A 23342-nucleotide genomic window follows, 5' to 3' on the forward strand; every position below is an offset into this window, starting at 1 on the left:
ATGCTGTCAGTTGAATTACTCTGAATTTACAACAATTTATAACAAAGTAGGATTTGGCTTTCTTCTTCTTCTTAAATATGCATCAAATGATTTGAAAGATGCACTGTTTTTTTTCCAAATAGTTACAAAAATACTCTGAAGTTAATACATACACTCAATTTCTGCATGAAAAATCACTAGTCCTGATTCTGATCTCACATAAGCCCCATTTCAGCAAAGCATATTAGCATGTGTTTAACTTTAAGCATGTGAGTATTCCATTGACATCAGTAGAGCTTTGCTGAACTGGGGTTTTACAGTGGTGTACAATCAGGAGTAATTCTATATAAATCAGTGGCAAACCAGTGCAAAGTGAATCAGGCCCCATGTTAATTACTGTTAATTGTTCAGGATCAACAATGTGCCCAGCACAGTAAGATAGTCCTGGTACCAAGGAGCTTATGCCTTAAAAGTCAGACAAAAAACAGAGAAAAACACACTGAGAAACTCATGGGATGGAAATAGCTTAGAACTTTTAAACTGAAATAGGGATGGTGAGAATATAAAGTTGTTGTGGGTGTTTGTGGACCTTAGTTTTAGATTAGTTGTATTAAACAAGCTGACCTATGCCCATATCTTTGGAGAAAAATAATGTCATAGTCATACCTTTCAGTGTTTCTTGCAGAGTCTGTGCAAAGGTTGCTAATTTGTGGCTATCATGATTCTTCTCTGTATTCTCTCCTGCTGAGGGTGCAAGGGCCAGATGAAGGTTAACCAGTGTTAGATCATTCATTCCAACCTGAAAAGGAGCAAACAACATAACAAAGACAGGTTCAGAATAGTTCACAAAGGCATAAGCTTTTCATGCTGTCACTCACACCTAGAGCACACCTATTTAGCATTTGGGACTGGTCACCAGGATGAGGGTGTGATTTATTTTTTTGTTTTCTTTGAAAAGTCCAGGGCAGACATTCTGCAGCTCTAGCGGCAATATAGTTCTATCCTTTCAGGCCTGGGGAAGCAAGCAGCTTTTCATAAGCAATAAGCTCCTTTACTTTGTGTACCAACACAACACACGTTACTACTGAAAATACACATAACGCCAACTTTGTTCAGTTATTACACATATTAATTATCCCATATTGTGACCAGTACTAAAATGTCACGGAGACCAAACAGGGAACACAACTCCTTGATGAAAACTGTTCACTCGTCTCTTTGCCCAGCGCACACATACTTAGCAGCTGGTACTCAGATCAGCATCTGGTGTGTGTAAAAAGCAAGCAGCAGTATCCCTAACTTTGACCTTTTTTGTACATACTAGAAATCAATTCAAATATTATCAAAGGCATCATAGTCACAAACCATGATCCCTCTGTAGCCCAGTTTATTTTACGTGAAGGCAGGTGCATCAACTTGACACTTGGTCTCCTTTGTTCACACACATACAGGCACACAGGCAAGTACCCCATTTCAGACAGACAACGCTTCTAGAGTTTGTTGACATGCCTAAAGGGGCTGTCCCAGTGAAAGAGCTTACAAACTTTGTGAGGTCTCACTGGTGGAACTGAGTTTACATTTCTCCACCAAGGGAAAGATTTGAGCCTGTCCTGCCCCCTGAAGGCATCGGGGAGCTCAGCCTGCAGATCTCAAGGCTACTGGAGCCCCTGTGCTTCCGCATTGCTTCCCATCCTCCTCCCAGAGTTTATGGCATAATTGTACTGGTCCTGTGGTCATTTCTATTGGACCTGCCCCACCCTCAAAGGGGTTCATTTGGTGAAGGTGGAACAAGATTAGCATGGATTTATACCAACAGTTCCCATGGAGTTTAAAGGGGACAATGGCACATATAGAGGCCCTACCCCATACCTTCCCTTCCTACCATGCATAGCCTGTGGTGTGGGAATGGAGGTGCTCCCCCTGGGTTGATAAAGAGGTGGAGCATAGCAGAGAGTCAGCATGCCCTATTCTACACCATCGTCCATGCTGCTGAGATCTGCTGATTGTTGTTTACCCCCTGTCCATGAGAGCAGAAGGGCCTTCACTCTCACTTCTTCAGTACAGAGGGATAAGGCCTGCTAATGCCTTATCGCAGTCAGAGTACAGCCAAGCTGCTTTGCTTATGATATAACAGGTCACTGTATTGGCCTCCATTAAAGGCCAGGCAACTTTTAGTCATTAGAAAGGAAATGTTGCTCCTTTAGATTTTCTATCTAAAACGTTTTTACAGAAGCATAATTAAAAAGGCAAACTCAACACGATGCCACCACCTTGAAATGTGCAAGGTAAGGGGGAGGGTAGGCGTGTTTCCCATTTCCATTAGTGTGGGCGCTCTCCTGGGAGGACGCATCCTTCAGCTCGATGCCAGCCGTCGTGTCCCAGAGGAAGCCAGAATATTCGACACCCTACAATTAAAAAGGGAAAAAGCTGGTAACAAAAGCTGAAACGTGACACCGTTCCCGTCATCATTCCACGACTCGCACAAAGGGCTACACTCAGCCCAACGCAGCTGGAGCATATCACTCCCACCAGCGTCTAGGGTCCAAGGTCAGTAGTATCCTCAATGGTGGCGGAAGCTGTTCAGAAAACATGAGACACATGGCAATGTGGGGCAACTTGTGCTGATTTAGCATCCAGTGGAGGCACAGAATGAGTTTAATTTACCACACATGCCAGGCGAGGAGGAGAAGGAGGAAGAGCAAAGCTACAAACAGTAGAATGTGAGAGTAAAACAGCTCCTCTACCCATTCACTTGAATTTATGCCCACAACACCCTAAAAAGAATGCTCCATGGCCAAATTCAGCCCAGATGTGGCAAGGCACTTCAGCCACAACTTCCAATGACCTCAACGAAAACTGCTTGCACCAAGGACTCAATTTACACAGCTTTGCACTACTTACAGCTACTTTATATCTGTCTTCTGGACAACTGAGGCCTATGTAACTTACAGCACTGCTAAATTTAGTCAACAGTCTCTGAATTTAATAAACCTCCTCAACTATTCCACTGGTAAAATGGCTGCATGCGGTATGGTCTGGTGCAGTGTAAGATGCATCCTTTCAAAGGGTATAGTATGGGCTACTCTGAGATCGGTTCTCTGGGTATCCTAGGAAATTACTCTGATTTAGATATAATATCTCCAGGAGCTCTTGCTGGGGTCACTAATGTCTGTCTGCCTTTCTTGCTCTTGCTCTCTCTCACACACACACCCCTCTGCCTCTACTTGACCTTTTTTAAACACCTCCCTCCAGATGAATCATAGCTAAAGCCAGTAGTAGAAATGGCTTTCCATTCCCTGCTGCAATAAAAAAGCAGCATCCACTGTGCTGTATTTCCATAGGCTTTGTAAGACGACATTAGGATGAACTCAAATTCTTTGCTAGCTCAGTTAAAGACTGCATAAAACTTTAAAATAGTACCACAACTATTTCATCTGGCACAAGACTATTGTACCATATAAGTAAGTAATATGAGGACGGAAAAAACAGCTCTCCCCTGTTCTCTCCATTCCCTGGCTCCAGACTACTTCATTACACTCACAGCCAGAAATCAACATTTGGAGGGGCTGAGAAACCAAATGCAAGGGACGGTGCCTCTGTCAAATGAAAGGGTTGTGTGGGAGCATGGGTCTCCCCATCCACCATCTTGTATTATTGATCACTGTAAAATGTCTTGGATGCAGTTTGTGCTAAAGATACCACACAACGTATGGCTAGGCTATGGTATTGCGTTGTGTGTGCTGACTGCTCAAATCTGACTATGCTCCTGAGCCACTAAATAAGCTAAGACATAGGCTGTATGTCTTGGCATAGCTAGTGGCTCAGTAGCATAGTCAGATTTGCTTCTTGATAAAGCACATCACAGCAGAAGTCAGCGGACACAGTTTTTACTCCTAGTTTGGGCATAGACTTCCTCTGTGATTTGTGCAGGTCATTTAACTTCTCTGTACCTGTGAAACAGGCTTCCTCATGGTTATTCATCAGTCACTCAGTTAAAACTCCCATTGACTTCAGTAGGAGTTTGGCACAAGTAAAACCAGAGAAAAGACTTCTGGACTGGGTCCAGGAATACAGAAAGACAGTGAATATGTAATTTTTTGAAAGTGTAACGGGGGGAACTTTACACCACTTCTATATTTCGTATTCAATTCGTCTAATTTTTAAGATGTTACAATAGATCCCAACGCCGCAAAGGGGATCAGTATCCCATCATAGAGATGGGAGTCCTATCAAAGCTAATGGTATTCTGTGCAGGAGCAAGGACCCTGCTTGTAGGTCCCTTAGGATGGAGGATGGAGGCTCTAGAGTATAATTCTTAGAAATTGTAAACTGACCTAACTAATCCACTCTGAGCTAGATTGTAATGGTTCATAACACCAGTAAAAGTCAGAGACCTCCTTGACTCAATCACCAACTGCACTTTATCCTACACATTATTAATTATAATTATTATAATTAGTACCAGGAGTTCAGGGTTCTATTGTGCTAGATCCACAGACACATAGTCAGAGGCTGGGGAGAAAGAGTAATTATTGCTTTCCCCGCCGCCCCATTTTACAGAAAGGGAGCTGAGGCACAGAGTAAGTCGCCTTCACCTGGCCATAGCCTATTACCAGCAGGAGAGTGAGTTTGTGGGGGGGGGAGGGTGAGAAAACCTGGATTTGTGCTGGAAATGGCCCAACTTGATGATCAATTTAGATAAGCTATTACCAGCAGGACAGTGGGGTGGGAGGAGGTATTGTTTTATGATCTCTGTGTGTATATAAAGTCTGCTGCAGTTTCCACAGTATGCATCCGATGAAGTGAGCTGTAGCTCACGAAAGCTCATGCTCAGATAAATTGGTTAGTCTCTAAGGTGCCACAAGTACTCCTTTTCTTTTTGCGAAAACTGGGAAATGAACCCAGTTGTCCTGAGTCACAGCAGAGTGTATTAACAAGACCATGCTTTCTCTCAGGTGCAGCTAAATGGTGTTCTTAAAACAAGCAAATGAATGCTTGCATAACTCTGGTTTCCTATACCCCAGCCATCAAATGCTGTGGTGAATCTAGTAACAGAGAGTAGAAATGGCATTTTCCATCCAAGGATTAAAAATGCCTTGAAATAGATTAGCTCATTGTGCACCCAATGAGGTACTGTCACGTATTCACATTAAAACTTAAACAGTAAGGCTGTCAATTTATTGCAATTTATTAATTAATCACAGTTTGAATTGCGGTGTTAAACAATAGATTACGAATTGAAACTTATTAAATATTTTTGGATGTTCTTCTACATTTTCAAATATATTGATTTCAGTTACAACACAAAACAAAGTGTACACTGCTCACTTTATATTATTTTGATTACAAATATTTCACTGTAAAAATGATAAAAAAAGAAATAGTATTTTTAATTCACCTCAGACAAGCACTGAAGTGTAATCTCTTTATTGTGAAAGTGCAATTTACAACTCTAGATTTTTTTTGCTTACATAACTGCACTCAAAAACAAAACAATGTAAAACTTTACAGCCTACAAGTCTACTCAGTCCTACTTCTTCTTCAGCCAATCTCTAAGACAAACAAGTTTGTTTACATTTACGGGAGATAATGCTGCCCACCTCTTATTTATGTCAACTCAAAATGAGATTCACATGGTACTTTTATAGCCGGCATTGCAAGTTATTTATGTGCCAGAGCTTAACAGTCATATGCCCCTTCATGCTTCAGCCACCGTTCCAGAGGACATGCTTCTATACTGATGATACTCGTTAAAAAAATAATGCGTTAATTAAATTCGTGACTGAACTCCTTGGAGGAGAATTGTATGTCTCCTGCTCTGTTTTACCTGCATTCTGCCATATATTTCATGTTATAGCAGTCTCGGATGATGACCCAGCACATGTTCGTTTTAAGAACACTTTCACTGCAGATTTGACAAAACACAAAGAAGGTACCGATGTGAGATTTCTAAGGATAGCTACAGCACTCGACCCCAGTCTGAGAGGGATGAGGTGCGGAGCATGCTTTCAGAAGTCTTAGAAGAGCAACACTACGAAGTGGAAACTACAGACCCCGAACCACCAAAAAAGAAAATCAACTTTCTGCTGGTGGCATCTGACTCAGATGATGAAAATGAACATGCGTCGGTCCGCACTATTTTGAATCGTTATTGAGCAGAACCCATCATCAGCATGGACACATCCTCTGGAATGGTGGTTGAAGCATGAAGGGACATATGAATCTTTACCGCATTTGGCAGACACGTATCTTGTGACATTGGCTACAACAGTGCCATGCAGAGGCCTGGTCTCACTTTCAGGTTACATTGTAAACAAGAAGCAGGGAGCATTATCGCCTGAAAATGTAAACAAACTTGCTTGTCTGAGCAATTGGCTAAACAAGAAGTAGGACTGAGTGGACTTGTAGGCTCTAAAGTTTAACATTGTTTTATTTTTGAATGCAGGTTTTTTTTGTACATAATTCTACATTTGTAAGTTCAACTTTCATTCTAGAGATTTCACTACAGTACTTGTATGAGGTGATTTGAAAAATACAATTTCTTTTTTTTTTTACAGTGCAAATATTTGTAATAAAAAATAAATGTAAAGTGAGCACTTTACAGTTTGTATTCTATGTTGTAACTGAAATCAATATACTTGAAAATACAGAAAACATCCAAATATATTTAAATAAATGGTATTCTATTATTAACAGTGTGATTAATCACGATTAATTTTGAAATTGCTTGACAGCCCTACTAAAAAGTATTCAAATCATCAATGTGTTTCCAGTGATTGCTAGAATACATTTCTTATGATGCTTGTGTGGCTTTTCGATTAGTCCCAGTAGCTGTACCTAATTTGTAAAGGAAATGCTTTTTTTCCTTTAGCTTCCACTTCAAAACCATGACAGCACCCAACAACTGTCACAACAAGCCATGAACAAACTTGAATAGTAACATGATTCATATGTGGAGGAGAAAAATGAAGCTGTGGGTTCTTTTTTCAGTACTGTGATGAGGTATTTAATAGGACACAACCGTTACCATCTGTTTCATAAAAACAATACCCAGAATAGACTGAAAATAATCCCCTTGCACAACCACAAACAATTCATTTCCTTCCATGGGGACATGTCTCATCTTCATGACATGAGGTGTGCAGAATACCCAACTATACAATTATAAGTGCCATGCAAATTACCATATTTAATAACAACAGACCAGATCCTGGCATGCTGAAGAGTACTTTATCCTCAGGTAGTCTCACTGGAATAAATAAGACAGCTACTCGAAGAGTAAGGCACTACTTATCCTCTGGAAGGCTGGCAGAATCTAGCTCAGTGTAAATATATTTTGTATATTGTCAACAGCGGTGGGTGCCAATAAATAATTGTTCATTACATTACAGGATAAATACATTGCTACAATATACACTCTTAATATAGGAAGTGCTGCAGTAAAAGTAACACTGCAGTACTGTGTTTATTTTTTAATAGTGCCCACAGTGTACTTTAAATATATGCAAGATACAGTTGATGGGACATAGAAGGTAAGCTACTTTTCCAGATGACAAAAGAGCACTGAAGAGAGTCCCTGTGAGATCTTAATTTGCAAACTAAGAAAACTGGAAACATTACCAACTTCCAGCCAACATTTTATCATGGAACAAGGTTAGCTGACTAGCAGACTAGTACTTGGGAAGTACGTCAGTGTGTCAGCATGCAGAATGCAGGACTATTTTCTTATCCTATTGTGTGGCCTTTGCCACACACTCTTCTTTTTTAAATATATATTTTTTCCTTGCTTCCTGGCTACACAGAAAGAAAAAAATCACTCTTTGAAAAATCAGTAACAAAAGTAAAATCAAATACCACAAGAAGAGTCAGCTCAAAATAGAAGAGAATTGCAAACCTTGCCCCCCACCCCTGCCGAAAAAAAAATTGCTGAATGCTTTGGCCCAAATTAAAAATATGTCCTTGGCTACAGCAAAAGAAAATGAAGTAAAAGGTCAAGCTTTGGGGATTAATGTACCTTATGTAGCTCGCCTGAAGGTTTCTCGGAAACAACACCCTTCCAGCATCCTCTAGGGCCCTTCCATTTGCGGATATTTGGCAGAGTCGGCTGGTTCAACTCCATACAAAACTGCAAAGAAAAAGAAAAAGCTTTGTAGAGAGGTTTTTTTTTCCCCTCATACAAGAGTAAAGCAGTATTAATAATAGACATAGTGGAGATGACAGATTATAACCTCTACTGAAATATTAAACACACACCACCTATGGATGTGAGGCCAGCTCCTCAGCTGGTGTAGAACTACCTTGACTTAAATGGAGTGATGTCAATTTATACCAGCTCTGGATCTGGCCCCTGGATTTTGATACAGCAACAGCTTGAACAAGACGTGGAAAGGAAGGCTTGTTAACATAGAGAGAACAAGCGCACGTCACTAGTACATAACAGAAACTCTGAAATGTTAACCTCGGCGACAGTTTGCATAAAAGGAACACCGAGCCAAATTCTGCACTAACTTGCACTAAGGATGAATTTGCACCAAGGATGAATGTCTAAATGAGTTTTTCAATAATTTAAATCATAAAACAAAACCACTGTTGGCGATAAGAGTTCTTATTATAAATCTAAACAAGGAATTCACCTATCTTTATGCTGCAAGGGTCTGGAACAGCAGGTCAGAATCTGACAATATTAAATAAAAAATAAAATATCCATTATTCAAAAGAGCACCTGCATTCAACTAGTACAAAGATTTTGGTTCCACTAAATTGAACTGACAATGCTACGATTTAAGTGTGCTCAAATGAAGTGGATGGAGCAAAAGATCACACAGTTCTTCCTCAAAAGGACCAATACATTTGGGATGTTATCAGAGGGATTTGAAAACTTGCTCTGAATCAGCTGATCTTGACTTGTGCTCCTTTTCCAGTAGAGGAGGCACACAAACTCTGAAATTCTCTCAGCTTGCTTGCTTTAGGTCATCTTTGTGCTCAAGTGAGAAGGGGATTTCTCAATTCATGCTGTCCTGCCCACAAAATCCAATATCAAAGTACATTAGGCTTCACTTTTTACAATATGAATATACAGATAAGTGCTTGGTCTACATGAAAATCCCCTCATCCCTTATCCATTCTCTAATTTAAATTAGATCTGTGATAAATACATTTTGAGAGAGTCCTTTAGATGGGCAAGAAACATTAATACAAAATTCTTGATCAAAAGGATGCCTTGGGCTCATAAAAATAAATTCCTTATAAAAAGAGCAATAGGACAGAATTTGTTTTTCTTCTATAGCACCTTTCAGAATCCAGATTTCCCGAAGTTATAGTAAACCAGGATTATTAAATTTGGAAGGGAAGTCAAGGGGGTCAGCAGTGGAATACTCCATCCAATACACTATACTAGGATGTGTTTCATTTTCTGAACCCATGGATGCATACTGAGCATAACCTTGAATATTCTCAGTAATAGTGATTGTGTAACTACCCTTGACAGCTTGCTCCTTTGCAAGTTTTCCTAATATTTAACCTAAGCTGTCATTACTGCAGATGCAAATATTCAATTTTTATTCCTGTTGACCAACAAGAATAACCGATCCGTATAAAGAGCTAAAAGTGACAACATGGTAATTATGTTTATTAATACAACACCGTTATTCACACTTTGGTGACTCATACACAGGCCTCAGAACCTGTCTCACAGGATGCCAGGGTTAACTTCCATTCTTATCAGAAACAGACAGAGAGGGACTTTGGTTTATCTTCTCCAAAGAACCGCATCTCTAATGCCGTACAACCTGCCTAAAACAGCACTGCAGTATCAGCACGGGGAACGAGGCTGAGCCCACGGCTTGTTTGAGGTGAAGGAAGACCTTCGGTCTCAGAAAAGGGTGTGCTACCCACCAAGCCATATGGAAACCACAAATGACCAAGAAAAAAAAGCTTGGGGTTTTTATAAAGTAGTGTGCAGATTATGTTATCTGTTGTTAGCACGTGCTTCCACTTTGGAAGGATCCTTAAATTTCAGACACAAAATCATAATGCAGGCTGAAAAGGAAAAAAAAAATATTTCAAGAGACTTCTGCTGGAAGCCCATTAACACAGCACAACACACTTCCAGGTAGTATTTAGTGTGAACTTTAAAAAGGTGCTCGAAGCAATTAGCTGTCCAGTTCGTTAAATTCCCATAGAGGCTTTGGGACCAAAAGGGCACTACAGTAAATGTAAACAGCAACATACTTTACTAAAGCAATGCTGACCTTGCTTCCACTTTAAAAAAAAAAAAAAGGTAGGGAATAATTTTTTTTTAAAGATGCCTTTGCATATGCATTTTTCTATAGTTTTTTGAAGTTGCTTGATGGATAATAGTTTTAATAGTTTTATTTTTTGGGGGGAGGAAAGCAGGGCAGTGCGGGGGAAACAGGTGGCTAATCTCTAGAGATGTGTTTTCTGAAGTGTAGAGATAATTGTAAAATGGTAGCAAATCAATACATTTAGAAGCAGGGGCACAGGAAATACATATTAAACCTATATCATCAAGTGCTAGTGATTCCAGATATTTTAAGAAGACCACATTAGCAGAGGCAGAGCTGATTTTATTTCTGTGGGGTTGAGAGATATGGGGAGAGACACTTGAAGTCCATGAAGTCCGAGGGCTGCGAAGGCTTGTTGTGGTTCTGGTATCTGAAAAGGAGAGCTTGACCAATCAATTAAATGTTTTACCATGTTAGGCAAGGACACAGGATGTGCTATGCATGAACAAACCATCAAATTCGATATCCTGCCTCCTGCAGCAGCCAGTACTGTGCTGTGTGCTTCAGAGGAAAGTAAACAAGAGAGACCTAAAATATGCTTTGTTAATTGTGCAATTCTGTCTATGGAAAATAATTCTCTTCCTGATGCTTCTGGCAATCAGCTTCCACCCTGAAACACGAGATTTTTATTTCAGATAGGCTTAAAGATTTAGAAGATACAACAAAAAGGAAGGATGAACATAGTTTCATAAGGCCATCCAGAGATAACTCTCTCCTAATTCAGTCTTTAATTTATCCTTCCCCAGATTTCTTCCTCCATTTCCCCTTCCCTTCCTCTCCTTCTGTTGCTACATTTCCTGTTGCCCCTGGAGCCACTATCAAGCTAAACTTAATAGTGGCTCCAGCTTAAACTTTGTGTTCAAATCCTATTCACTTCTCAACTGTTCTCATTCAGGAGTAGAGTTTAAATCTGCTCCCAACAAGAATACCTAATCAGAGCAAGACATTTGTAGTTCTCATCTGAGCTACCTTGGAATCCAAAAAAAAGAATGATGTGAAGGATACAGGTAGGGCTAGTGTGCCACAACTGAGCCTGTGATCTAGACAATTGGGAGGAGAGAGGGTGGTTTAAGGTTCTCCCTTTCTTGAATATTTTTTTTCACACCTTCAGTTACGAGTGTCCTGATTTGACATTGATTCTCCAGGGGAATAGAACATGAGGTTGCTAGAAAACTTTTGTGATGAGGAAAAAAGAGGTAGGGTTTTCTTTTGCTTTTTTGTCCCAACTGGTCAGCTAGATAAATGGCCAAACATTATGGGCCTCAGTGATTCTCCATTGCCCTACACCTTGTGCAGTCATTTACACTAGTGCAAAGTAAGTATAAAGTGGATGTAAAATGCAACCAAATCAGAATTCTCCATTCCCGTATGCAGACTGACAGCATTTTACATTCGTTTTGCCTAGGCACAAGACACGGTACAAGATGCGGGCACAGGAGCAGCATACCTTTGAATGTCATCTTGCTTATTCTATAACCAAACCGTACACCTGCTGGATGAAAGGAATGGGCCTCGTGGCTAAAGTACTGATGGGGACTCAACACATCTGGATTAAATTTCTCTCTACATATTGAAACCTGGACAAGTTACTTTCTCCCTATGCATATCAATTTCCGCTCCGTAAAACGGGATTCATATCACAATGTTTGGGTGGATAAATACATGAGTGTTTGGGAGGTACTCACATATGGCATTGATGGGAACCATACAAACATGTATATAATTAGGAATCATTTGCTGAAGTATTGTGTTTTATAAATGGCTATTCAATTAGTCCTTTTCAGGGAGACTTTATTAATGATCATTTAATGGTTTTTTACTAATATTTAAATATTGATATTGCATAAAGGAAGATAAAACTTGGAGACATTCTTTGGGCCCAACTAACAACCAATTATTAGCTATTTACAAAAGAGAGCGGAAAACCACATGAAATCAGTTTCTAATCACAGACACATGAATAGGTATGTTTTGGAAAAAAGCTTTCTACCTTTCATTCTTGATTTAGTTGTATAACGAGATTAAAGTGAAATACCAACAGCCTTGTGGGCTACAGGAGCTGAGTTATACAAGTTCAGAGAAAAATGCAAGAATGAAAGAAAGTTTAAAGAACAAATATGATGAAAGCGAGATCACCACCAAAAACAAAACCTTATGTGAACTTTGACTCTGCCTCATTTTGCCTTTCTACCTGCTTTGCCATGTCAGTTTGATCCTCCTATTCTCTGCTCTTTAGTTTGAATTGGGTCTGTAGCTTTGGATAGGCTTCTTATGTCTGCTTCTTTATTTCTTTCTCCTAATACTAAATAACTAATAATACTTAGCCCTTAAATAGTTCTTTTCATCTTCAAAGTACTTCATAAACATTAACTAATTCATGCACCAAAGAACCCTTTCACAGACTGTGGAACTGAGACAGAGCAGTTCTGCACTAGACATTCAGCTGGGCCTCTAACCAGTCTTGTCTTGTGAATTTCCAGACTTCACCCACTCCACATACCCATCCTCACTTTGAACCTGTGAATACCTGCGAGCGCACTTTAACAACTATAACAACTGTGACCACAGAAGTGTTAAGAATTTGCATCTGCAAACCCCACTTGTCTTGGATGCAAATTGTAATATTAGCATGTACACAGCTATTTGAATTGTTCAAGTGAGCATGCATGTGTTTGGGGAGAAGTGGAAGCCAGGGCCTAAAATTAGGCCCCGAGGCGCAGCTCCACAAAGGTACATAAGCGCCTCACCCCCAGACCTAGACGCACTATGAGTCACACAATTCCCATTTGGATGTTGCCTAACCCTGTAGGTCCCTAAACTCACTTGGGACCTAGATATTTACAGTAACAGTTCTCCAGGTGCCTAAGTTTTTGCTTCTGGGCATGTGTACTGCTACCTCCCCCTAGGTGTCCAGAAGCATATCTCCTGCCTAAGCCCCAAGGTGATCCATGAACCAGGGGAAAATAGGTATTTGGCTGCCTTTCTTGCCTACAGGGCCCACCCAGTAGGTGAGCTCAGAGGCAGCCTACCAGATTGGGTCTCATTCAAAACCTGGCAGGAGGAGGAGGTGATGGCACCCACCTTAAAACTTTTAGTCCAGTGGCTAGAGTGCTCACCTGGGATGTGGGAGACCCAGGTTCAATTCCGCACTCTTCCTAGTGGGGAGCAAGGATTAGAATAGGGGTCTCCCACCTCTCAGGAGAGTGCCCCAAACACTGAACTATGAGATATTCCTACATGGGGCTCCCTCAGTCTCTCCCTGCTGAAGCTGCTCTACTGTGGATAAATAATGAAAGAATCACTGGAGTTGGGGGACTGGACCCTGAGACTCCCATCTTCCAGGTGGGTGCCTTCACCACTGGGCTGCAGTGTCAGTCTTACTCTCTTTCTCTCTGCCCCAATGACTCTCATCATCTACCCAGGGTGGAACAGCTTCAACAGCAGAGATGGAGGGAGCCCTCAGCAGAACATCCCATAGTTTGGTGGCTTGAGTACTCTCCTGAGAGATAAGAAACCTCTGTTCAAATCCTTTCTCCCTGCCGGCCAGAGGAGGGAAAAATCGAACATGGCTCTTTCCCATCCCAAGTGAGTGCTCTAACCTCTAGGTTAAACGTTATATGGTCATCACTGCCTCCTCCTCTGGCCATTTGGTGTGGTGTGAGGCAGATGCCTACCTCATTCTCACAAAAAATGACCTATGCACCTCAGCCACTGGACTCCAGGTGCGGGGTTCCCATCGCTAACAGAGAGAGGCGATTATCTCTGTGAGAAGGATGTGGCTTAAGACACAACCCTCTCGTTGGCATCTCCCACTGGCTAGCTTAGGCGACTCCCCATCTAGTGTGCCAGCTTTTGTGGATCACATTGTTAGGCATCTCTCTCTCCCCATTCGTTGTATTTGGAGTCTAAGGAACTAACTCAGGCTCTGTGGATCGCAGTGTCGTTCCGGAGAGTTTCTAGGTGCTGAGCACTGGTTAAAATGAACCAGATCAGAATGTGAAGCACTCTTGCAGCTGCTGCAATACTCATTTAGGGTGCTTGCATGAATTCTAAAATCACTGTGTTCACTGCTGAAGCAACATATAGTACACCTTTGTTATTTTACTGTACAATCCTTATTTACTGTACAGTAGCCTATTTCCACTTATGAACTGAACGTTCTTGACCCTGATCAACTTTTGTAAAGATCTGGGGGTTTTTAAATCCCAAATTATTTGCTTTTCTTCCTTCAGTTGATGTTTTGGAAAACTGAATAGTGAGTTTTAATTGATATGGGAACACAGAGCAAAAACTCACCACAATTACTCCACAGAAGCCTCCTTTGTAATATCTGACAGGAAGTTACACATTTTATCTTTGAAGATTTGATTAAAAAGAGATTATAGTCTACAAAAATAGTCTGGTGTCCATCCTTTAAACACGGGAGTCTTGGGATAGCGGTTCAGACCTTTCATTTGTGTTTTCCTAGCTTCATTCTAAACAAAATTATTATTTATGTAAAGAAGATCTTCTTATAGATCTTCAAAAAAAAGACAGAGAAGCGCAATGTCTTTGGTGCAGGGCAGTGATATGCAGCAATGAAGAGAAAACATAATAACAATCATGCCCTGTAAGCATTATGTGCCAGTGCCAAAGGAACTACAGAACTATCAACTATCTGTGGTGAAAATGGACTGAATAGTATTTCTCAACCAGTTTGTGATTTGGTGCAAAATTCTCCTCTCCTGTGTGCATGCTGGAGATCTACACCACTGTTCTGCTCCCTGACGGGAGAGCCACATATATATACACAGGAAGAATATAAGAATTTTGCTCGAAATTAGTTTGATGCTACACCCACTGAAGTCCATGGTGAAGCTCCCATTGATTTAAATTACGCAGGATCAGGTCCAATATGAGAAGCATATTGGGGGGGGAGGGATAGCTCAGTGGTTTGAGCATTGGCCTGCTAAACCCAGGGTTGAGAGTTCAATCCTTGAGGGGGCCATTTAGGGATCTGGGGCAAAAATTGGTGATTGGTCCTGCTTTGAGCAGGGGGTTGGACTAGATGACCTCCTGAGGTCCCTTCCAACCCTGATATTCTATGATTCTATGAGGAAAGAGGTCTGAACAAATTCCTTTAGAATTCAAGGGTTGGGCAGTAAGCAGCTACAAAAGGACAACAATGCAAGATTACTGCCAGAGTGAAGTCACCCATCTACCACGGTTGTAGGGGAGCTGCAGTGAAATCTTCCTCTCCCCAACAGAAAATCACAGAGAATTCTGGAGTTTTAATAGGAGGTGTGGGAGAAAAGGAAAGGCATGGTTCTCGTACATATTCATATGCTCTTATTTATAGTATTGCCAACCCCAAGCATTCAAAAAACATGAATCACTCCCCTGTTCCCCTCCAAATCATGAGAAAAATGTGTTGTTTTATGTGCTGCCTTCTGCTTTGAGGGCCTTTAGGGCTCACATTTTCATGCTTTCTTCCACAACCATGAGGGCTAGAAGCTTACTTTTCTTTTCTTTCTTTTTTTAAAATAAAAGCTGACATACCTATGTAATTACATGACTCCAGAAGCTGGAACTATAAGAAAAACCACCTAATAAAACTCATGATAAAAATGACTTCACTGTTCATAATTTCATGTTTCCAATAAATGCAGACAGTTTTGTTTGCTCATAGAGGCTCTGAAGGTTAGTTACTAAATATTGCAAGTCATTTTTGAAGTACTTTCAAATAAATCAATGTTTTGATCTAATTTATGCATAAAAGAATCAGTATAATAATAAATAACAAGATTACTTAAATATCTAGTTACAGCAGAAAAAAAGGAAAGTCCTCTTGATCATAATGCGATCTTTTAATCACAGAGTTCTTATAAAGAAATGAATCCTTGAACTCAGTCACCTTTTCCATATAGTTATAAACGGTCCACTCATTTAGTTGGCTGTAGCAAGAACATGATGACCTCAAAATTAAATAGTTTGTAGTTTCTGGAGAGGGAGGAAAAGTTTTAGTCTGCTACCATTTTAGCCTTCAGAGAAACTACAGTACAATATCTCTCTTTGTATTTCTTTGTGCACATTTTTCCAGAGAATACATGAATGCTTGGGGGATCCTATTAGCAATATTGTTAGAGCAAAAAAACCACAGCAGAATATTCAGAAAACTTATTACAAATGTGCCAACCTGGACATAGCTTCAAATATAAAGAAGAAATTCAAACCTGCTACAAAGCAAACTACTGTATGTTTAGCAAAGGTATACATACACTCCATTTCCCATTGTTATTCTGAAACTGCACAATGAAACCATGTAGTATGCAATAGATGTTAAAGGGAACTTAAAGTTCAGGGATATTCCTTTGAGGCTTGTTTCTACAATGTAATGAGCAACTGAAGTCAATGGGAGTGGAAGACACTCAACCTCTCAAGCGTGTGCACTTATAGCTTGTTCTTGCTGCCACTGAAATGAATTGCAAAACTCCCCTTGACTTCAATGGAGCGGAATCAAGACCTTAATGCTAGATTCTGATACTCTTACTCATGTCCAGCAGTACTTTAATCATTGAGGAATCAATAGGACTACTCAAGGTCAATCAGATTATCAGAATCTGGCCCCTAATTTGCAAGCCAAATGGAGTAATTCCGTCTGAAGTACAAGATGAAAAAAGAACTAGTTTCCAGTTCAATGGTGAGGGGAAAAATAATAAAGCTATACCAATTTGCCATGATCTGGTCTCCCCTGAATCTATTTACCTTCCCACTGCCATGAGCACTGCACTGAGCAAGCAGAAAGGAAAAAGGAGCTGTAAAAAGAAACTTATCTGAAGAAGGATTTTTTAAAATTGTACTGACATGTTTCTAGGGCTGGGATAAATTTATACTGCCACATAAAATGTTACAGTAACCAAGACAGAAGAAAAAAGCTTAAAGGGAAGAGGGAAACCATTTTGATCTGATTTTAGCAAATTTCAGGAAAGTTGCTCTAAAAAGGAAAAATATACAAATCAACAGTTTTCTCCCACATCACAAATGTTTACCCTTTTCTGCATTCCTCCATAGATTTCTCATTTTACAATACATTGTGTTATACTTCATAATGTCATGGAAACAGATTTCATCACATTTCATTATTTCTTTTGGGGTGCTTATTATCAGGAGAATATATTCTAATCTACTACCTTCAAAAGACTTCACTACACATGAAGAAAACCAGTTTCCTCGCAAATTTAATATTATTATCCCCTCCTTTCTGATTATATATATTTTTCACATCTTTAATCCTCAGGCAGAGAGTCCTGATTTGACAATGATTCTTTGCTGGCACAGAAGACAGTTGCTAGTATATTTTTATGAGGAGGAAAAGAAAACGGCAGGGTTATTTGTCTTCTCCCTCTGTTGCCTTCCCCCACACTGATTATATTTAAAGAACCGACCTTCTGTACTTTAATTGCACAAAATACTGTTTGAACAGTCCTAATGGTCACTGGCTCCCCATACAGAGTTAATACATTAAACTAATCCATTTAGACAGCTAAATGCTGATTTAGCTTGATATTGTGGGGCTCCTGCTGCTATGTAAATTAAAAAAAAATGACTAAACAACAATCTAAAACTAGGCATACAGCTGTTGGCCTTCGCCTCTTTTCCCACTATCTTGTCCAATAAGGTCAGCCAAAAAGGACAGAATAAGGGCTCCATATACTATTTCTACACCTCTGAAGAAAAACTATATGGTCAGCAGCAAGTGTGTGTCCACTGTTTCTTGTTCTTCCTTGACCTGGAATTTTGTGGGCTTATTTTACCTGTGGCATGCTTGGCTCAAATCCAGACTACAGTCACAATAGGCTTGGTCATGCATTTAGCACAAACACCAGAGAAAGGTGTGGCATGGAGATGCACCACCCGATGGGGAGTACCCATACGCACAGTGCCTCTTGGACCATCCCATCTGTGCTGCGGGAGAAGGGAAATTTGCAACAGCTTTTTAAAGGAAGCAATTATAATAGAATGTTAGGGGACTGTCAGTCACTTTATCTGAACTGCCCATACCAGCTTATCTGCCTACTTCTCTGCAATGGAGCACAGAGATGCCTACACAAGATGCACAGCATTGCTTCCCCCTGTTGCTAACTACATATCAGCTGTTCTCAGTGGGGGTGAAAGAGATAACCACTCCCACTGAGAAGCCCTGAAAAACATGAGGCAGCATAAGGACCTCTGCCAGGAGCAGCAGCTCTGAACTCTGGGCTGGCCAGGCCCCATAAAGTCTCCTGATAGAAGCAGGCCCCCTACGGTTCCCAGGTAGCTTTAAATCACCCTGCACCATGAAGAGTGCTGGAGAGGGAAGGGAAAAGATATGGCAGTGGGAGAAATGGTGGAGGAAGGAGAGAAGAGTGAGAGGTTGCGCTGTGATCCTGGTCAGCTTTCTGAAGTGGTGCTGGTGATTCAAAAGCAAGCATTCTCGCTTCCGTATGAGTACTGGACCAATGATTCACGGAACTATGGGCCTGCAAAGGTGCCAATTCTGAATGCAAGAGTAAGGCTGCTGTGAATCTGTGCCCTGGTCAAATTACCAAGAACATAAGAGTGGCCATACTGGGTCAGACGGGGGATAGTGCCTGCAGCTGAGGGCAGCACACGGAGCCCTCTGCACCCCCCTTTCCCAGGGACCACAGGGATGTGATGACAGCCGCTTCTGGGAGCGGCGTAGGGCCAGGGCAGACAGGGAGCCTGTCTTAGCTCCGCTGTGCCATGGGGCTGGCAATCCCGCAGGCCAGATAGGCCGTATCCAGCATGCAGGCCGTAGTTTGCCCTCCCCGGAACTAAATCCACCCACACAATCAAAACACTCCACTCTACCGAATTACTTAATCCACTGCACATGCTTCACCCTCTGGGGAGAGGATGAGAGGGAAAAACAACACATGTAGGGGTAATACTGAGGAGCTGCCTATTCTTTCCTTGCCCGTTCCTTCTCCTTCAGGAAGAACAAAACAAACCTATACATAAGTTGAATTTGGGCAGGGTGAGCCTTTGACAATTGCCTCTGGCAAACAGAACTGTTTTCTGCTCTGGCAACAAGTTTTATCCAAAGCAAACTCTCTCTCAGTGCAAAGGCTGGCAAGACCGCCGAAGTATGGCACCATTCAGAAATGCCTTCACCACTCTCCAGCACTTTGGATTTACACTTCTCTTCTGCACTGGCTCACATCTGTTGCATTTTACTTATATAAGAAGTATTTATGTATGAAACTCAGGAAATTGACTGCAACCTTGTCACAGGCCATTTTGATAATGTAGATCATAATTTCTTATATTCTTGTCCCCAGGCCTAAACTGACAATGAGAAAGTAAGATGTGAAAGATACTTAAAGGTCAGATTATGATTTCTTTACTCACACTGAATAGCATCTTACTCCATGAAAGAAAATGATTCAAGTATAAATTTAATATGTGCGTAGAGGCTTTGGGTCTTTTAAAGGACACTGTTACACAGTCCTCATCTGGAATTGTTACTTAAAGTTTTTAAAGTTATATATGTGTAAGAATTTTTGCTAAATTTTAGTAGTATTCTAAAAGATCGATTCTCCCCTTGATGTGTGGGAAATACACTCTCCGAGGTCAGCTTGACTCCTGTGGGAGAAAAAAATCAGGTCCTCGACACAAAATAGCAGCACACTTTATCTAGCAAACATTTCTTCAATACTTTTTAACTGTGGTATAAAGGGCAATGGGTATTAATGTGCTAGTATAAATAAATAATACATCTCAATTATATAGTGCCCTCCAGCTAATGATCTAAAAGCATTTCAGCAACACTAAGTGATTATGCCTCTGGTGAAATAGGCTCATTAAATATTATTCTCCCTACATTACAGAATGGGAAGCAGCCAGAGAGGTAAAATGATCTGTTAAAGGTTACACTGTAAGTCAGACTCAGAGTCAGAATTAAGCTCCCAAGTCTGTTAGCACCTCCTCCTGTTTTCAAACCACTAGAGCATGCTGCCTCCCTGTATCACTATAGAGAGCACAAATACTCAGATGTTAAAACAGATTAACAAAAAATAAAAAATAAAAAAAGTTTTAAGCACAGTCAATATTTACAACTTCTTAACTAACCCGGGGCTCATCCCTTGATTTGTGTTAATTGAAATACTATTATTTATCAGTTATAGAGTTGGGGGACAAACGCATCAGTCCTGTGGCCCTTATTAGTCAGGACTCCCATTAACAGTTCATAAAAATATGCACAGGAAGATGCTGTACTGGCCTAAATTCAGTCCTAGTCTAAGCAGGGGCGCCTCCTGCTGGAGTCAATAAAGCTTACATCCATGAGGGAAAAAAATGTTTTTAAAACACTGGACTGGACTCAGGAGACCTGGATTCAATTCCTGACCCAGCCAGACTTCTAGGGTGACCTTTTGCAAGTTATTTAATCTCTGTGCATCTCCATTCCTCATCTATAAAATTAGGATAATAATTCTTCCCTACCCTATGGGATGCTGTAAGGATAAATTCATTAATAATTGTGAGGTAGCCAGATACTATCATGATGAGGGCAGTAGATAGATTATACCAGGTTCTGTTTGTCCCAACATATATATGCACACAGCACATAAACACGCATACACAGACTCCTACACACTGGAGTGTAAGCAGAGTCAGGATGAGCTCTACCCTGACACCTGGTGGTGAATTGTGGCAAGTTGTGGAAAAGAACTTCAGGGGCTGATCTTGTTTGCATAGTCACACCCACCCCGCCTAGCATGAGCCCACAGCAGTCCAAATGGTCACTTTGGCTGCTGCGGTATCCCCAGTTTCTCTATTATTGGGGGAGGAAGAATAAAGTGTTGTTACCCTGATTATGTGAATCAAGAACAGTGGAACTGTTTTATGACGGAGGAACTCACCATCAACTAAGCAGCACTCGCTAGACAAGGGACATGGGTTCCAAAACCCAGTGAATTGAGACAGGCTGGGGGATAGGCACTTGTACCAAGTGGTGTGGGCCTGAAACACCAATTGCACCTCCTCCTCTCTCTGCTATAGAATATCAGAGCTAATTTTGAGTACATTAGGACTCTAAATTACAGGCTGCTGAGCTGAATTCACTTTTGACCAATAATACACCAGCACTGAGGCTCCCCTACTACAAGCTGAAATCACTAAAGAGCTAAAATTACTAAGAGCTGAAATCACTGAGTGCTGTGTTAAGTAGTGGGGGGGCCTGAAGCTATATTGCGGAGCAGAGCAGTTCACAGGACGGCTGGTGCAGCAGAACCCCATGGAGAGGCAGGGCAGTCGGCCTTGGACCACGTAAGGTGCCCCTTAAAATGCCCCCATTTCCACCCAGGCTGGGAGGTAAAACCCTGCAGATAAACTTTTGAACTCTGGGCATGCACTGACCAGGGACAGAAACTTTTGGGTTGTTGGACTTTTGGACTTTGGGTGATTTTTGGGTTGCTGGACTCAAGAACCAAAGGGAAAGGACATGGCCCAATTTGCCGGGGTGGGTCTTTGCTCATGGTTTGGTTTATGAACCCTAGTTGTGGTGTTTTCCGAATTTAATGCTGATGTTGTTTACCTCATGTTATTAAAGATTTTCTGCTACACCAAGACTCTGTGCTTGTGAAAGGGGAAGTATTGCCTCTTTGAGGCGCCCAGGGGTGTGTGTAAGATTTTCCCAGGTCACTGGGTGGGGGCTCAAGCTGGTTTTGCATTGCGTTGTTGAGAGGGAACCCCTATGTACTGAATCCGGCCCTTGCTGCTATCAACTCGGCCTGGCAGAAGGGTTACAGGAGTATTCATGTACACAAGAACTGACATGCCTGTATTTAAACATGCAAATAGGAAACATGAGCTGTATTTCAAACACTGAACAACTCTTTTCTGCTTAACAGTCCATTCACACACACACACAAATCTGCTTTACTCTGAAAGCGATTTAGAAAGCACACTGATTACAATGTGTTTAATCATGATCTGTCTCAATCTACTCAAAAGTAGACTAGCCCCCCCCCCCCAGCTGGCATTCTAATAACTGAACAGAGGTTGTCAAAGTAAGTGCAGATAATGTCAGCACAAAATACTGTATTGAATCAAGAACACTGAAAATAGTTTTTTGTTTAACATCTCTGCCTATCAATACACTTTGCAGACCACAGAAACAGCAGCGACAGCACTTCACAACTCAGCATTTTAAAAATATGTTAGAAGTGCCTGAAATCCCCTCCAAACTGCAATAATAATTATACAGCTAGAAAGGAGAATGCAACAGAGTTGCCTCTTTTCTCCCATCCTTTGGATCTCTTCCCTGGAACACCCAGCAATGCTAATAATGCAGCACTCAATACTTAAAGGCATCTCTATCAAGTAAACAGAATTTAATATCAGTTGCTATGCAGTTGACATTTGTCTTATAGTAAATAAACCAGCCTGCTCAACACCACACCCACTGTATTTCACTGATGCCTCTGTGGTTCTATATCAGGTTTCTGCATCAACAGGAATGGTCACACCTACCGGGCAGGTCCAAAATATCGATCCCAACATCTACTGTTTCATGTTACAATACAAACAGAGGTCCACAAAGGTGACCCAAAATACTCTTCTTACTGCTGAGTAGGGTGAAAATAGGTAAAAATGAACATATATCCTATGAATTACTTGCATTTTGGGATTGTCATCAATGCAGATAAATGCTACATGTTTTAAAACAAGATAATTATGTTCTTTTTATGGGAATGGAAACGGCCCTATCACATTCATATGATTTGGAGGGGCGAGCGGGGAGGGAAGAGACCTACCAGATTAATATCTCTATCATTTCGCCTTCCATGCACATGCCGGCACAAAATGTCAGAGTAAAAAGGATGCTGACATTTAGAAAACAACAGACACATACCTACTTAACCCAGCTATCAAGTCCTTTGGATATTAAGTCTAGTAAGAACTTCACTGTACATTAACCCAGTTCTCACCCCAGCCTGGGTCAGCCCCTCAAGAACATCACTCATTCCAGGCCAGACAATTCATTTCTAACTCATCCATACATTCCAGTTGACCCTA

At 41.0% G+C, this 23342-nt stretch overlaps 1 protein-coding gene across 1 annotated transcript in view; it reads right to left on the reverse strand.

Annotated features, from left to right (window-relative positions):
* The window catches only part of EEPD1 (endonuclease/exonuclease/phosphatase family domain containing 1), an 85465-nt gene that overhangs the window by 8660 nt on the left and 53463 nt on the right, over positions 1-23342 (reverse strand). The window contains exons 3-5 of the mRNA XM_084620259.1: positions 7994-8104; positions 2250-2384; positions 646-778 (exon numbers count right to left, since the gene is read on the reverse strand). Coding sequence (XP_084476385.1) covers positions 646-778; positions 2250-2384; positions 7994-8104 — 379 coding nt within the window. The remainder of the gene's footprint in view (positions 1-645; positions 779-2249; positions 2385-7993; positions 8105-23342) is intronic.

The sequence above is a fragment of the Lepidochelys olivacea genome (genome assembly GCF_965140295.1).
Source record: "Lepidochelys olivacea isolate rLepOli2 genome assembly, chromosome: 2".
Classification (NCBI taxonomy): Eukaryota; Metazoa; Chordata; order Testudines; family Cheloniidae; genus Lepidochelys; species Lepidochelys olivacea.